This window comes from Sapajus apella, unplaced genomic scaffold, assembly GCF_009761245.1.
Source record: "Sapajus apella isolate SASKATOON/1434 unplaced genomic scaffold, GSC_monkey_1.0 scaffold40, whole genome shotgun sequence".
Lineage (NCBI taxonomy): Eukaryota > Metazoa > Chordata > Mammalia > Primates > Cebidae > Sapajus > Sapajus apella.
The window spans coordinates 2212792-2230948 of record NW_022436980.1 but is presented as its reverse complement, the minus strand read 5'-3'; the positions used below and the strand labels follow the sequence as shown (position 1 = coordinate 2230948).

The window sequence follows — 18157 nt, the reverse complement described above, 5'->3', positions numbered from 1 at the left end:
TTAAGAACAACCTACAAATGGCATTAGAGTTACATTCACACCGTCATATTTTATTATTACACATTTATTACCCTCGGTGAAAAAACGGCATTGACTTTCCAATCCCACAAACCTATTATACTTTAACCACCTATTCCAACCCTCAACTTTGGTCCACTATCATTAATGGCTGCTAACGTTAACCTAATTCTCTGAAGATCTTCACAAGGAACTCTATGTGGTACAAGAATTTTCTGAACTTGGTGCTTCTAGCACCTCAACTTCTTTCCAGGAATCCTCTTCTAAATAAAAGTGTCCTCTAATACTATCAGCTTATATCTCTTTCAAGATCAAGAGAGTTAACTGCTAGATGAAAACAAATCAGTAGGTAGACTTTTTCAAATAACTCTTTATTGAATAAATGCTGTTCACCCTGGTAAATTTGTATGGGTTTAATCCTATCCTACAAATAAAAATTTTAATGAAACTTTTCAAAATATTATTCTTTCTATAATATATGAGTGAGGCAGAGCCATACTGTACCTATATAACATCTGATAATGGCAATGATGACCTGGTAAATCATTGGCTGAGTCTTATTATTTGCAAATTGGAAACAATTAAATTTTCTCTCTGTGGTGGACTTCATACTTCTACAATTTAAAGCCATTACAAATGCAACTACTACTCTGGTCTTTTTCTTGGATGGTAGGAAACCAGGTGCACACAGAAAATTAATTACCCAAACGTTAACAGGGAAAAAAAAAATCCTTCCATGGTTTAGTAAGATAGGCTTAACTAATAAGCAAACTAATTAACTTTCCACTTTTAAGACCAAACTCAGCTCAAATCAGATGACTTTTTGAAAACCACCCAAGAACCAACAACCTTTCTTAAGCCAGTTGCTCACAAAGTATGATCAAGAGAGAATTTCAGATCCTCCAGATGGTGTGGGGGCAGTTCTCAAAATGCAAAGATGAGATGTGTTAGTGCCAGCTAGTCCTCACCAAACAAAGAAAAAGAAAGTTGAGGCAACTGTGTTCACTTGAAGTGAATTAGAAAATGGAAATTCAGCAAACCCTCCTCAAATTGCCTAAAATAAGTAAGTGTTGACAGAGTATAAAAAATTATCATCAGTCTCGATAATAATAGATTTGGAATCCCAATTCTAAATAAACTAGTTATGGGGCCAGGCACAGTGACTTAGGCTTGTAATCCCAGTACTTTCAGAGGCCAAGGCGAGCAAATCACTTGAGGTCAGGAGTTTGAGACCAGCCTGGCCAACATGGAAAAACCTCCGTCTCTACTAAAAATACAAAAAATTAGCCAGGTGTGGTGGTACATGTCTGTAACCCCAGCTACTCAGGAGGCTGAGGCAGGAGAATTGCTGGAACCCGGGAGTCAGAGGTTGCAGTGACCCAAGATTGCGCCATTGCACTCCAGCCTGGGTGACAAGAGCCAGACTCCGTCTCAAATAAATAAACAAACAAACAAGTTATAGATGAAAAGTTTTAGTGGGAAGGCCACAATTTTCTTAACTTTCTCCCATATCAGCAAGTACTGCCTGTCCCTTGTTTTACATTATTCACTGCAACTAAAGAATCTTTTGCACCAGCACATCACCTTGTTTGACACTAAATCACATGGCGTAAGTATGAAGTTTCAAATGAGAATTTTCATTAGAAATGCTTCCACTATAAAAGTGTGAAAACTCATTTCAAAATGTGCCACATACTGTTACCGGGGGAGGGGGAGCCAGAATAAGTACTTTCACTTCTTGCATCATTACCTTGTGTCTGGCAACAGTTCTAAGCATAATGCTTTTTAAGTGCTTGATAATGTAATATTTAAATTGCTTTCTGAATAGTCCATGTTGAATATATATGTGTAACAAGCTTAAGGCCTCTGAAATTTTCATCCCGTAGTTGTCACCTTTCATGTAGGTCAAACTACAGATTTTTACCAACAAGTGAATCCTTCTAAAACAATTACAGTATTAAATTTAGAGCTGAGAAATTGGATTTTTACAATAAATTTTTAATAGTGGTAACACTTAAAAGGTTCACAACTTTTTTTATTTTCATTTCATTTTATATGGTCATTTCTTTTTATACATTTTCTCAAATTCTGGAAAGTTATCTGCTATTTCAAGAAATCACAAGTACGAGAAACACTTTAGTTCTATCCAACCCATTGGTAGAACTATATAGAAGTCAACTTTTTAATTCAAATTCCCTTTGAACTTACTCCACAAATATAAACAGAATAACAAAATTAAAACAGAACTAGAAACAGAAACTTATTAACATCGATTTTCTTTCATTTATTTAAAAGACCCTCTATTTCTACCTTTGGAGTATTACTTTATTGCAGTGGCCACTGCTTTTGGTTATTTATCTAGCATCCATTTCCCTCTACCCCTTTGTAATGGAACCAACTTTGTTCAATCCCTCCTGCTTATTCCACATTGAAAGTTGTAGGGATGAACCATAATTCATTCAAACCAAGTTTGCCCTTGACTAGTTCAAGAAGTAAATTCGGTTAGGGCATGATATTCTCCTGGAGATAGGTATGCTAGCACAAACAGGCATGCTAACTGTTCATCTTCTTCTCCTCCCCATAGTAAGGAAATTGAACATCAGCACTTTTTCCATGGACAGCTGAGTAACGCCCAAAATCAGCATTCAAGGTTCTCTACAATCTTTCCCCCAACTACTTTTTGGCCCTTTCTCCCTTGCACAGATCTCCTGCTCTAGCCGCTTGACCTTTCAAGAGTGTACTCCTGCCTGTTCCACTTCATATCCTTCCTTCTGGCTGTTCCTTTGCCTAAGAAAGCCCATCCACTCCCATCTGAGCCAATTCATATCCTACTCATTCAATGTTCAGATAAAAAGGTAAACTTTTCCAAGAAGTCTTACTTGATACCACCATTAACAAACGGAACTCATCATATACTCCCTGTATCATAAATTATTTGTGCATGCTTATAGCCTATTTTAAAAATGCAAATTCCTCAAGGGCTGCAGACACTCACGTGTGTCTTTGTATTCCACCACCACCTTTCTCCACCAGATATTCAAATGCACAGAGTGATGGCTCTGTAAATATCTGTTGAACAAGTGAACACTGTTTTTGAAAAGTGGAAAATGCCTCTACATAGCAGTTTATTGCAAAGACTGAAATGTCCTTGGAAGTCTTTAAAAACATTCTTGCATGGCTTGGGAATAGTTTTGCGGAAGAAAAAGGAACAAATCAGATGACCTTGCAAGGTTGATTCTGCAAATTATATCAACTCTTTTAAAGCACTGCCTAATAAATCAAGAACAAACTACACAAATGCTATTTACAAAAAGAGTAGCATTTATTATAATGTAAGAGTTTAACAATAGATTGTTCTACCAAAAATTTGGGCCGTTCTTGTAACACTGGTAATATTTTCAGTTGTGTCCAAGGATTGTATAAAAAGCCTATTTACTCTCTTATTTCACACTTAAAAGTAGTACGACAGAGAGAAACACTGGCCATCTCAAACTAGTAACAGTATAAAATATATTTGGAAGCACAAGTTCATACATATTGATATCGTCTGCACATCATCACTAAAAATCTATCTATTGAACTCTAGAGTTATCTGTAATTTTTATGATTACATCTTCACTAGTTTCTGTGGAGAAGACATACAAAAAGTTTTCGTATTCTCTTCTCCCCTATTTAATAAATTGCACAATTTCAGTTGGCTAGAATTAGGTCACTTCAATATCAGTTCGAAAAAGGCCATAAAATGACTGGAAACATACTGGTGTCTCCAGAAAAAAACACGGTTAACATAACATTCCATAAATCACTGAAGCTGCTTTTTAAATAACATCCTTCAGAAAATTTTTCAGTAAACCTCAGCAATAAATTAAATAGGACAGAACACTTGATTCCACAAGACAATGCACACACAAAAAACCAACATTTTATAGGATGAAAATCAGGACCTAAATTAATATGATGGCTATTCACCGAAAATAAAATGTAAGAAAGATTAAACAGAGTAGAAAATTAAATTTGTAAACAGATGTTTTTAAAACCGTTAACAGAAAATTTAAAGACATTTATTTATTTTGTTCTAATATTGTTATATTCTATGTATTTTTGTGAGCCAGCTTAAGTCCTTTGGCGATGACGCTAGAGTATAAATAAATTCTTGTTTTCGAAATGCAGTATAGCACAGTATACAAATTATTTTTAAAATAAAGATTATTTTCGGCCCAAGCGTGTATAGGCTTCTAAAAGGTTACGTTAAAGCTATCATTTAAAGTTTTCCAAATGATTTTAAAAGTACCTCTAGTTTTCCTAGGGCCGCCTAGTAACGGCAACTAATTCTAAATACACTTTCTAACTGGACCAATGAGTAAGGAACTTCGTTATCCACAAGGGATCCTGCACTCCCCAGAGCGCAGCGAGGTGAGTCCGGGCGCTGCTGGGACGGGAGGCAGGCGGCGAGTTTAGTTACCTCTCCGACGAGGAACACCTGAGGCGCTCGGCGGCGGAAGCGGCCGCTGCTGGGGCGCGCCAGCCTCGGCCCCGGCAACGAACACGGCCCCTGAGAAAGTTGGGCTCCCGACCGTCGGCAAAGCAAGGAGGCTCTTTGCCTTCCCCAAACGGCTTTGCCGGGGCCCGCCGACCCAGCCTGGCCTCGCCGGGAGGAAAGGGCTGGGGCTACTCACCGTGCAGAGAGAGGAGCAGCAAAGACGCCAAAGGGGAGCGCCGAGAAGTCATCCCGGGGCCGCAACCAGCGCGCCCGACGCCTACCCGGCTCCTGGTCGCGGCAGGAGAGGCGCGGGCGTGACTCCGGGTTCTTGGGGCACCCTGGTCCGCCCAGACACGGCGCCGGGCCGCTGTCCTTCAGGCGGAGCTGGGACCGTCGGGCGCACAGACGAGCCAAGTGCAGCTGCAGCGCCGCCTGGCTCCGCGGGCGCTGACCTGTAACCAGAGGCGTCCCGGGCTCGCCAGCCGCGCCCAGCAGCGCCACGGCCACCTCGCCCTGCCCCAGGACACGCCGACCCCTCGCACCGCTCGGGGAGCCACTCCCTCCAACTCACGCCCCGCTACTCCAGCCGCAGCTCGGCTCCTACCCGCGCCGCCCACTCGCCTCGCTCGGTCTCCAGGGCAACCGCGGCTCCAGCGCGACGCCTGGCGGCCCACCCGCGGAGAAGAGCGCGGCGCGCAGCTGGCGCGGCCCCCGCCACCTGTGCATCGCGCCGCCGGCTCCCCCGCACGCCTCCGCCAGCGCCGGGAACCGCGGGGCGGGCGCCCTCCTCGCCGGAGTTAGGGCCCGTCCCTTGCTCTGAATCCCTAGGCAAACAGGTGGTGGTGGCCTGATGCATCCCGGGGAGCTCTAGGAAGGACTTTTCCACAGCCTTCCTCTGAGCCTGCGAGAGTCTTTCCTGTTGCAGTTTTCAGATTTGTTTGGCATGGGGAGAAATGCCATATATATGTGAAGGGGAGGAAGGCAGCAAATTACACTGCCATGTGTGTACCTATGCAACAATCTTGCATGTTCTTCACATGTACCCCAAAACCTAAAATGCAATTAAAAAAAATGGCCATTTGACTTTCAGTACTCTCTTCTAAAACCGACATAATCTGAAAGAACCTGACTCTGGCGAAATTAGGAATTCCTAATTTTACAGGTTTGGTTTGGTTTGTTTTGTTTTGTTTTTTGGTTTTTTGCTGTTTCCTGAACACCTGACCTTTCTTCCTTGAAAAGTGGATAGGAGCTGTAATGCCCCACACTCCACTGCCATCTTCTCTTGCTCTTTTTCTAAACCTCATGACAACTTCTAATATTTTAAATTTTCCATCTTAAACGTTAGTGCTTTCTTAAACTGATTTTAAGTATATGTTAACTAGTGGAGAGTTGCGTTTATTGTGATGGTTGTTAGTTGGATTTTTTTGTTGTTGTTTCTTGTTTGGGTTGGGTGGAGAGAAAGATTTTCCCAGCATCTGAAATTGTTTTACTTAAATATCTACCTACATCTTTTCTTATAAAGCCTGCCTTTATTCCCTTTTCATACTAGGCTCTGTTCTTTATTGTACAGTTCCTAGTCACTTCCTGCTTCAGCCTCCAAACTGAGCCTTCTAAATTTAAGGACACACCTGCTGAGGGGATGGCAAGCCATTTTAGTCAGTTTCTGTGGCAGCATAAATTAGAATTCTTGGAGCCATTCAGAAATTGAGCCTTTGTCTGGCAAATACAGTCCTCCCAGGGAAACTCAGAAACATAAATAATATGCACGGGAGAAAAATATGTAAAACATTTTTAAACATACATTTGGACAAGGATTGGAAGATATATGTAAAATTAAAATATCAAGATGGTGGAGTTATAGATGTACTTTTTTTTGAAAATGTGGATGTTATATTTTTAAGGTTAAAAAAGGAAACGTTAAGAAGTGTTGATGACTTTTAACAAGAATATCCTGAAAGGATAAATTTTGATTATGAATTAAAGATGCCTCAACTATTGCTCACTACTTCCAACTTGCTAGAATTCTCTACTACATCTCTAATGGCAAGAAATGAATGAATGATACAGCAGTAAAGTTTTTCATATTAACAATAAGTTTAAATTTCAAACTATTATATCATCATGAGGCTCACGTTCACTCTTTTAAACTCCAGCGTAAGGACTAGAGTTTCTTTTGTCCATCCAATTCAATTCCTCACCCTCTCTTGTACATATTCCTGCAGTTTAATCCAGTCATAAGCAGGGTATAAGAGCAAGCAATATAAGAAGAAAAACAAGGAAGCTGTCAAGTGATAGGAACTACTCAAAGCAATTCTTCATCATAATCCCAGATACAGAGACAGAATATTTATCCTTTAAATAAATAATCTAATAATCTGAGCTCAAAAACCCTGATAAATCAAGTTATCTGATATATTTATCACATCAATTTAACAACTATTTACCAAGTATCTACACTTTATCAGGCACCAGGTTGAAGTTTAAACCAAAAAAAATATGACCCCTGACCCCAAATAAGTTCCAATTGCATATGGGCTGTATTTGTACTATCATGAATCAGCAGATAGAGTCCTGCCTCTTTGTCACCTAAGGATACTTCTGCCTTGCCAGAGAAGAGCTACTGAGTCAATAAGAGGACAGTGCTCACAGTTGGTTGGAGGAACCCTTTCAATAGAAAAAGAAGTGTGGCTTCTGAATGGAGAGTGAGGATGATCAGATTTCAGGAGGCAATCCAGCTGCCCAGAAGCATCAGGGCAGATGGTAGATGGTGGACCAGAAGAAAGCCGATCAGGGGTACTGGAAGTTCCAAGTGCTGTACATGGAGGCTGCCAAGGACTCTCTCCCAGAAAACAAACAAAAAAAAGGGTGTTTTCAAAAAAAATTCGTTGAGATAATACCATTTGCATATACTTTGGGTAATTTTTTATTAGTAATGATGAGTTTCACCAGCTCTTTTATCCTAATCTGCTTTGTGACTACAGAACGATTTCATTAAATCCCTTAAGTATTCTGGGTACTAAAGACACAGACAACATGTTATATTTGTATAACACTTTACAAATTTCAAAGTGTTTTCACACCTATTATCTGATTTGATCTTCACAGCAACCCCAGGGTGGAGGGGTAAGACAGGTATGATGACCCTCTCTTCACACAGGAGGATACTGAGTCTCAAAAAGATCAAGAGACATCTCAGAGATTGCAGATATCAATGGGGAGACCTAGAACCAGGGTCTTCTGATATTTACCATATAGTTTTTCCTACCACACCATGAAGTCTTTTTCTTTTATCTCTTTATAGACCAACTTTTAAAAAATTATAAATCATAGTGCCTTAAAGTTATCTGAGGGTAACACTGTATTTGCCTTGTAAACATGTATCCCATCTCTGCTCCACCACCGTCCCTACCACACCCACACACCACCTCAGAAGCTATAAAATTTGCATGAGATTGGCCCCACCTCATCTCTAGGGGAGCTAAAGTTGGTCAGCCTTACCAAGAAAGAAATGGAGAGGGGAATAATCAGGACAAGGAAACCTGGTAGAAGACTCTGCTATAGCACCTTTGACTCAGAAACACTGATGACGAGAAACTAAGTCAACTTCTAAAGTTCACATTTTAATTCTAGGCAAGATTCTCTTCTCAACCCATCAAAATGCTGGACCACCTCTTTGCACAATCAGTTAATCTTCATTCAAGAATGGAAAATTAACTTTATTATTAGCTTAGGAGGAACGTAATTAAGAAAGAAAAACAATGTAGGGAATTATAAGGATTTCCAACGCTAAGTATAAATTATTTTTGAATTAGCTATTTTAAATTTTTAATACCTCAGATCCCTCTTCATTCATGTATATAAATTAAAGGTCAATTGCATTTAAGTTTTGGTCGGTATTTGTCTATGGAGTGTTTTATAAGAACATCATTCTTAAAGTTAGGAAAAACCTGTTTGATCCTTGTTTGAGCCAGTAACTCATTCTGTGTAAATTTTAACCCAGCTGCTTAGAGCCAGCATATAGTCTAGAGCACAGCATGGTACTGTTAGAAGTAACATTTGACGGGAATTCTTCTCCCTCCCCCTCACTCTTTGCAAAACGTCAGGAAAAACTGTAAAATAACAATAAATGAGTGGAGAAGAAAATAGTTGCATCATTACAGTAAGACAGCAGGCAAACCAACAAGTGTTTATTGTATGTTGACTTAAATAGACCACTTAATATTTTAAAACAACATTCTCAAATTTTGTATTAACTCATAACCTAGATATATTGACTGCCAAACTTTTTTTTTCTGCTAAGCATCAAGACCTTATTTCAATGTTCAGACAATTTTCCAGAGTTTGATTTTTGGTGGAAAGTAGAGTCCACCTTCCCCTACACAGGCCAGAAATATCCCCTAGAAACCAGGGTGCAATCACATAACATAAGTTTTCAGCCAACTAGAGAGTCTCATCTCTGGAATCGTAAGTCTTGAGCATGTGTAACAAAAATTTAGGGACAAAGAAAGAAGGAGGAAAAGGAAATGAATGATAAGACATAAAAGAAGGAAGAGATGAAGAAAAGTTCATTCCACTGTCCACTGACCAGGAGCAGTTTTAGTTGTGGTGCTAGCAGTAGTGGTGGCACCAGGAGCTGTCCAGTGAGTCCCCACCAGAGTGTTTCTATGGTGTCATTTGGCTATTCATCCTCTTTTGGTTGCTGCGGTGTATTTTCTGATCCTTTAGACTTCCCATCTTTTCTATGAGCTACCTAACAGCCTGGACCTTTCTTCTTTAATGAACCACCATCAGTTTCTGTTACTTGCAACCAAGAACACTGTCTTTAGGATTAAAGTGTTCTGAAATTCTTGTCTTTCCAGAAAGTTGGAGATATTGATTAACTTATACTTCAAAAGAGGTGAGGAGGCTCCTACCTGATGAGAGCCATTAGAGATCTTTCCAACCCAGCAACATCCAAGAAAAGATTCAAAAGATAAGAAGAAACAACACTGAAAAGAACCAGAAGAGGTTGAAAAAATGGCCTCCAGTCTGATAGCATATATGACCAGTATGTGGATCAGAGCTGGGGAGGGGTATACATTTCACATTTAAATTTATTCCATATTTATGGCATATTTACTATGTTCCAGGCACTGTAACTATACTGTACACTTTAACACACATAGTTTTATTTAAATTCTCACAACAATCCTGTGATATAAGTAGTTTTCTTCATTTTTCCAGGTAAAGAAATCTGAGATTCAAAGAAGCTTTAAACTGCAAAGTCAAGATGATATAGCTTATAAATAGTAAAGTTTAGAAAGTAAAACTCAAGTTTTCTGTCTCTATTGCTAGTGTTCTTTCTACTATATGCTGATACCTCCACTTGAATTAGCACCGTGATTGACAATTTGAAACTGATAACCTTTCTGCTACTTTTTAATACTAAAATATCTTTTGTTCAAATTTTAGCCTATCTTTTGTATCTGTTAATGAACACTCTTCCTTAAGAGATACAGACATATACAATTACATAGATACCACCCTCTTTAAAAATTAATCAGAAATATTATATTTTGTAAATATGAAAGACTAAGTAAATAATATTTGGATTTTAAATGTTTTTAATAATAAAATCAGGAATAACCCATAAAAATTGGAACTCAAAAACAATGAGCTATACTGTTTCTATGGTAACACAATAAGGAAAAAAATTAGACGGCCTAGAAGATATTTTAATTCAAATAAATAAGTTCACAGTTTTAATATCATTTTTAGAAAAATCAATATATATCTAATCATTATTACAAAAATCCACATATTAATACCATGTATTCTTAGAGGTGCTGCAGTATTAGAATCTTCTTATGTACTGTTTCATACCTTCTCAGTCCTACCTCTTATTCTAGTTTCTGCTGCAGGCTTAGATCAGCTTCTCACGGGTATAACCTAACAGTGTCTTGCTTTGCCTTGGCCTATCTCAAATACCTCTCTCTTCCTGCTCCAGAGATTGTCTGACACCAACAGGAATCTGGTGCCATAGACATGTGCAACCTGGAAGCACAGGGGCCACCCTTGACCAATGTAGGATGGGTGTCAATAGATAATCCTTCTCCCTTGCATCCTCCAAGTGGCAGTTCTTAGCCACGTTTCATCAGGCTCCCCTGAAGTTCCTGGCATGATCAATAGCAACCAACCAACAACAAATGCATCTTTGGCTTTTCTTCTTGCCTTTTTCACTTCCCCATCAATTACTCTTTCTCCCTGAAATTATTTCTTAAATAAACTAACTATATATCAGCCTTTAGCTCAGAAAATACTTCCAGGGGAACATAAGCTAAGACAATTAACTTTAAATAGACTTTATGTATCTATGTACATGGTTCCTACTAAGATTTACCTATACTTTTTTTTTCCAGTGACCAGCTCTTTTAAAATATACATTAAAATTATGATAATAGTATACTTCTTGTCCTAGAGATTTGGGTATGTCTCTATAGTGTGTATTTCTTGATGTCTAGAACCAATAAGATAAATAAACAAAATAGAGCCTTTGCATTTGACCTTCTAAATGATAAAAGGTTTGCTTAATTTCAGCTCTGCTATATATTATTAATAAATTTGGAAAGTCATCTAACCTCTATATGTCTCAACTACCACCTTATAAAAATGGAATATAATTCCCACTTCACAGGTTATTAGAATTAAATCAGGTAATGTGTATGAAAATGCCCATTACAGAGCCTAGCTGATAAGCAGCCTGGCATGTCCGATTAGCTGCTATTATTATTACCATTATTAGTAAAATTGCTTTTATTTGAAAGTTAGCCATCATGGGAATACAAGATCCACTGACTTGATATTTCCACCCAAACATTTCACTGTGTTGTATTTTGCAGCCATAAGCAAATATTTGAATTACTTTAATGCTTAGAATCAAGATATCTTCACAGAATAAACTGAGAATACCTCTGTATAGATCTTTGAAATGAGAGACTGCAAAACATTATCACTTCAGCAAATGCCTTTGTCTCATAACCAACCCCACTCTGTTCTGCCATCACTGAATTTGCACTGTTCTTGTACAGGCATTCATTAATTCAACAACTATATAAAAATCCTGCTATGACGTGTTGAGTGTAAACTAAACAATCAGATCATACAAAATATATAGTCATATTATCGTGAGGTTCTAAAATGACTGGGGTAATAAGTTGCCTAGCAAGGCGGCCAAGAATTCCAGAATTCGTGTTGCTGAATCTGTAGCTATTTATGTCCTAGCTATGGTTTAGCACCACCTGGTGGCACTTCAAACTAAAGCTTAGCTATTGATGGAAATGTTTCTGGGTCCCTATATTGATTGGTACTTCCAGGGTTGCATCAGTGATACCAGGAACAGTGAATTGGCACTTGTTTCATCAGCTTGATGCAAGAATACTGGGCCATGATATACAGGGACCCACCTTCTGCTTCTCAAGGCAGGATTGGGAAGGATTAACCTTCTAACTTCATTCACCCCACCACATCCTCCACTTTATCCTCCACTCCCTTTAACTCCCCTCCTGCACTATGAGAAAAGGACTGAACATAGGACAAGAATTAATTGTCAATAGAATTATATATTCATTCTCATTATTTATGAGGTACACTGTAATAGGGTTTTACAGTATTTTGGGGGAATATACCATATGCCAGGCTCTGTCCAGGGTACTGATGATAATACATTAAGTAGTAAAAATCAATAGGTCTTTGCTCTTATAAAACCTTCAGTCTAGTGGAAAAGGCAGAAATTTATCATGTAATCCTACAAACAAATGTGAAGAGTGGTATCAAGGAGAGAGGCTGAGTTCTGAATGGGCCTATAACAGAACAATTTGACATAATCAAAGAAAGATGGAAAGAATTCCCTGAAGACATGATTCCTCTACAAAGACTGAAGGTTGGAAAGTAAGCAATTTTTGGAACAGGTGAAAAAATTGAGATATTTTGAAACAAAACTCTTCATTTTAATTCCCCTTTGCAAATTATGTTTTCTTGCAAATTTTTCCTTCTGAGGACAAGCCATGAGGGTTTTGTTTTGTTTTGTTTTTGTGCACAGACATGAAAGTGCAGATATCTAGAAAAAAGAAGTCATTCTTCTGCTTTGAGTACAACGGTTACATTTTTTTAGTCCATGCAAAAATACTTTAGGCAGGCTTCAAAAGAGGGGACGTCTTACTTCTGTTGTGTTCTTGTTATTACAGTGTATAGTTTTGTTTGCTTTTAATTTCAATAGTTTCTCTTTATCTAGAGAAAAGTCAGATGTATTAGCACAAAGGTGTTATATCGTAAGTCTTCCTGAATACAAACCAGAAGATATTATATAGATGATGTTCTAACCCTAGCAAGAAGGAAAGGAAAATTTTTCAAAGAGGAACCAAAGGAGAGAAAGAAAGAGAAGGCCAGGAGGTCAAATGTGAGTATCCTCATTTTCTCTGTAACGTGTGGTAGTGCAAGGAGGCACTGCTGCATTTAAGCAAATGAGCTGTGGAAGAGGGATGGTTGGGAAAATGTCTTGATGGGTAGACAAAAAGATGGTCTCATGGAGCTGGACATGTTCCATTATAGTGGTCCAGAAAGTGCAGAGTAGTGTTAAGTCCTTGGCTGAAAGGAGGAAGGAGACTCTGAGATGCCAAGTAAACGAGGAACCCTGAGTTGGATTAAAATGACCACAGATGATGTACTACAACAAAGTCAGAAAGAAGTTCCCCTACATTTTACTCTAAAAGCTTTTTTATTTTACTTTTCTATATGGACATTTATATCTGCAGTCCATATAGATTTAATTTTTATAAATGGTATAAGATAGGAATAGCCAAAATATTGAATGTAACTAAGCATCATTTGTTAAAAAGGCTTTTCTTTTCTTTTTTTTTTTCCCATTTATTTATTTTATTGCATTTTAGGTTTTGGGGTACATGTGAAGAACATGCAAAATTGTTGCATAGGAACACATGTGGCAGTGTGATTTGCTGCCTTCCTCCCCATCACCTACATCTGGCATTTCTCCCCTTGCTATCTCTCCCCAGCTTCCCACCCCCCAACGTACCTCCCCTATTTCCCCCCAACTGACCCCAGTGTGTAGTGCTCCCCTCCCTGTGTCCATGTGAGACTGGATAGGGAAAATGTGGCACATATACACCATGGAATATTATGCAGCCATCAAAAACGATGAGTTTGGTTCTTTGTAGGGACATGGATGAACCTGGAAACCATCATTCTCAGCAAACTGACAGAAGAGCAGAAGATCAAACACCGCAAAAAGGCTTTTCTTACTGAACTGCAGCACAGCCTTTGTCATAAATAAGAAGACTGAATATGTGTAGGGGTTTTTCATTCTATTCTGTTCTCACTGGTCAATTACTACATTCTACTCCCAATACCAACCCATCTTAAGTACTGTATGTTTATAAGTCTTGATGTCTGGTAGTATAAGTCCTCCAGCTTTGTTCTTCTGAAGATTGCTTCAGCTACTCATTTTTCTTTTATTTACATGTGCATTTTGGAATCAGCACCTCAATTTCCACAATAAAACCTCTGGGATTTTGATTGGGGTTGTACTGAAATTATAGATTAATTTGGAACAAAATAACTTTATAATAGGGCTCCCAATCCAATCAATGCATTTAGGATTCTTTCATTTCTTGCAATAATATTTTGTAGTTTCTGTCCCTTTGTAGTTAAATTTATTGCCAGTATATAATGTTCTTTGATGCAATTATAAATAGTACTGTTTTTTAAATTTAGTTTTCTATTTGATTATTGCTGGCATACAAAAAAATAACTCATATATCTAACTTGTTTCTAAAAATCTTACAACAGTCACTTATTGATTCTAATAATTTGTCTATAGATTCTTTTGAATGGTCTACATACACAATTATGTCATGCAAAAATAAGTTTATACCCTCCCTTTCAATCTTTATTCACCTACATTTCTTGCCTTATTGTACTTCCTGAGACCACCAGAAAATACTGAATGTAAGTTTTGGTACCTGGCCTCTTTGACTTTTACCCAATTTCAGAAAAAAAGTTTTGAATATTTTATCTTTTCAAGTAATATATAAGTTTTAAATAGATATCTTTATCATTCCATTTTATTGTAAGTTTGTCAAGATATTAAAAAATCATTAATGTGCACTAAATTTTCTCAAATGCCTTCTCTGTCTCTGATAATGTCATCTCTCACTTTTTCTTGGTAATATATAGATTGTCTTCATTGATTTTTTTGAATAATAAACCATCAGTGTGTCTGTGAAATCTTCCTGGTCATCATAATGGGATATGCTTTTTAAATACAACTGAATTTCTTTAATGAATCTACTTTCATGAGACTGTGGTCTGTAATCTTTTTTCCTTGTAATTTCCTTGTCAGGTTTTAGAATCAAAATTATGCTGGCCTCACAAAAAGCAAGGAAGCCAGCTGGGTGCAGTGTCTCACACTCATAATCCCAGCACTTTGGAAGGCTGAGGCAGGTGGATCACCTGAGGTCAGGAGGTCAAGACCAGCCTGACCAATATGGTGAAACCCTGCCCTACTAAAATTACAAAAATTAGATGGGCATGGTGGTGTGCAACTGTAATCCCAGCTACTCGGGAGGCTGAGACAGGAGAATGGCTTGAATCCGGGAGGTGGACACTGCAGTGAGCCAACATCACACCACTGTACTCCAGCCTAGGCGACAGAGTAAGAAGCTATCTCCAAAAAAAAAAAAAAAAAAAATTTTGAAATACTTGTTTTGTTTTTGCATAAATTCTTAGAAGAATTTACTTGTATATTCATTGAATGTGTAATTTTCATCATGGGAGGGCTGTTTTTTTAATAGACAACCTTTTAAAAAAACGTTACACTTCAGGTTTTTTATTTCTTCTGTCAGCTTCAATTAGTTGTAATTTTAAAAGATGCATCCATTTCATCATAATTTATCAAAACTTTGATGTCTGTAAAATCCATAGTAATGTCCCCTTTTCCATAACTAATACAAGTACAGTATTTGTATTTTATTTTTTATCATGGTAAAACAAGCAGACAACAGTTAGGGCCCACCTGGATCAACTGATCCAGGATGATCTCCCCTCATCTCAACATTTTAATTACATCTGTAAAGATCCTTTCTCCAAACAAGGTAACATTTGTTAGGACATAGACATATCTTTTGGGGTGTCACCATCCAGCCTTGGTTTGCAACAGTTTTATGATGATATGCTTATGTATAGTCTTTTTTGCATTTATCATATTTATAGTTTGCTGTGGTCCTTAATCTGTGGCTTGATTTATTTTCAAAGTTTTGGAATATTCTCAGCTGTAATCTCTTCAAATATTCCTTCTTTCCCATCTCTATCTTCTCTTTCTGGATCTCTAATTAAACATGTTTTAGACTCTAAGTATGATTCATTCAAAGTGGTGTGCTAGAGCAGCTCATACCAGCTTGTCAGAGCCAAGTGTTAAATATTCAGGAATTCTGTGAGATTGTTGTTAAATCATTGATAGCTTGAAATCATCCATGGTGAGAGTATTTACACCATGACAGCCAGCAAACACTGTAAGTTGATACTTTATTTTTCCCAGAGAACTGGATTGTCATCATACCAATATACCTGTTTGCTATACCCTAGTTTGTTCTTTCTACCCTTTTGTCTTGCTGTGCTTCAACTTGGATATTTTCTCTTGAATTGTCTTCCATTCACTTAATCTGTATTCTGCTGTGTCAATAAAACCTATCTATTGAGTTCTTTAGATATTATACTTTTTAGTTTTATACATCTATTTCATTTCTTATAGATTCCAATTCTCTGGCAAAAATTTCTATCAGTTTATCTATTAGTCCACATTTTCCTTTATTTTCTAAATCATAGTTACTTAAATTTATTGTCTGTAAATTCCAGTATCTGGACCATGTGTGGCCCTAGCATAACTGTCTGCTTTTTTCTTCATTATAGATCCTATTTGTCTTGCCTCAATGTAAGTCTAGTAGCTTTTTATTGTATACCAAGCTCCATGTATTTTTTAAAAATGATACAGAGCTCCAACTATTGTTATCTTTCACCAAAGTGTTTCTCCTGTCCTGTACTAGCATATAGGATGAGTGGTTGGCTGATTGTTGCAATCCAAGTACTGAGCTGGGTTGGACCTCGGTTTCAGTTTTAATAAAAGTCAAGTATACCTCTGGCTCACCTCTTTTCCTCAGGCTCTCATGAGCTTTCTTATTGAGATCCTGGTGAGCTTTCTATTTCTTCAGCTCTGACAAACTGTAGAAGATCTAGCTCTGCCCTTCTAAGGTCCTCAGCCCACCTTCAGCCTCTTGCCTCCTACATTTTAAAATCTAGCAAATGTCTTCAGGAGGAGGTCAACTGTATCTTTAAGGAAGTTCCCTTCCCTTGGTGGGTCTTTGTTTCCCAAGTAACGTGAGACTATACAGGGAATTTCATTCTGCCTTTTAGAAGCTTTCAGCTTAGCTCTTCAGCTCCCTGTGCAATACCAAAACTTGGCTAATGTACTGTGGAGAAAAATCAGACATGCATTTAAGTGTTTCAAGTTTCCTTAACCCGGCATGACCACTAAAAACTTTATTTCATGTATTTTGGTCTCTGTAAAGTTCATCAAACAAGATCCTCAACCCATGCCCATGCCCAGAACAGGAAAAAGCCCCAGAGGGAGGCATTTGTTCATCCACCTACCCTCTCTAGGTTCTTCCCACTTTGGGATTTTAGTATTATAAACTGCTCTTACAGCTATCTGATACCTTTAAAAATATTTTTAAATTTATCTGGCCATTGCAATGGAAATGTTGGCCTGCTGCAATCTATATACATCTTACCTATTAGTATAAATCAATATCCCTAGTAGATTCTGATGAGTAGCCAATCTTAAGCAATACTGGTTGCATCTAAGAAACTATTACAAGGTTGAGGTCTAGGCTGAAATACTTAGGTTCTCTCAGCTTTCCTTCACTGCTACGAGATAAATGGGTCTTCACCTACCATGCCTATCATGCTCCCTGCAGGAGAAAAGAAACCATCTACAGAGTAGAAAAGGCATACCACCAGTGCATCACCAACTTTTAAGAAGTATTTGCAGAGGTCCTAACCATAAACTTCCATTTGTTTACAGTGCTGACCCAAAACATATTTTTTGTCAACTTCTATCTATAAGAGAGGCTTGGAAATGTAATATTTTAAACTTGAATACATTATTGCCCCCATGAAAACTTCAAAGCAAAGAAAAAGAGAAAATGGATATTAGGTGAGTAGCTAGCAATCTCTGCCATAGTTCCATTCTTAGCACTTCTTTTAGCTTCTTCCTTATCTAACTAATAAATGCCTCTCTATAATTGCACCAGGGAAAAATTATTTTCTGCTCCAAGTACCTTATCAAAAGCCCAAAGAACGTTCTGCCATTTCAAATTTGCATGCAAGCAGCACAAGTTCCATATCTGTAGTGGTCCTTTATCAATGATAAGGAAATAATTTTACTGGCAACATGTCTCTCTGTCATTTAGTTCTTCTCTCTAATAAGAATTTTTTTGTAAATCATTTATTTACTGATCTCTGCCAAACTGCTTTTGAGGACTCTGGCTTTCAAAGTAACTTTTTTAAAAAATAAGTTTTAAACAGAACAGTAGTTAAAAATAGCTTTGTACT

General features: G+C 37.8%; 1 protein-coding gene across 7 annotated transcripts in view; it reads right to left on the bottom strand.

Annotated features, from left to right (window-relative positions):
• Nucleotides 1-5061, bottom strand: part of IGSF11 (immunoglobulin superfamily member 11) — a 134094-nt gene extending 129033 nt beyond the window's left edge. For all 7 annotated transcript variants that reach the window (XM_032298998.1, XM_032299001.1, XM_032298999.1 and 4 more), the window contains exon 1: nt 4695-5061. In XM_032298998.1, the coding sequence (XP_032154889.1) occupies nt 4695-4746 (52 nt within the window). In that variant the 5' untranslated portion in view covers nt 4747-5061. The remainder of the gene's footprint in view (nt 1-4694) is intronic.
• Nucleotides 5062-18157: the final 13096 nt, after the last annotated feature.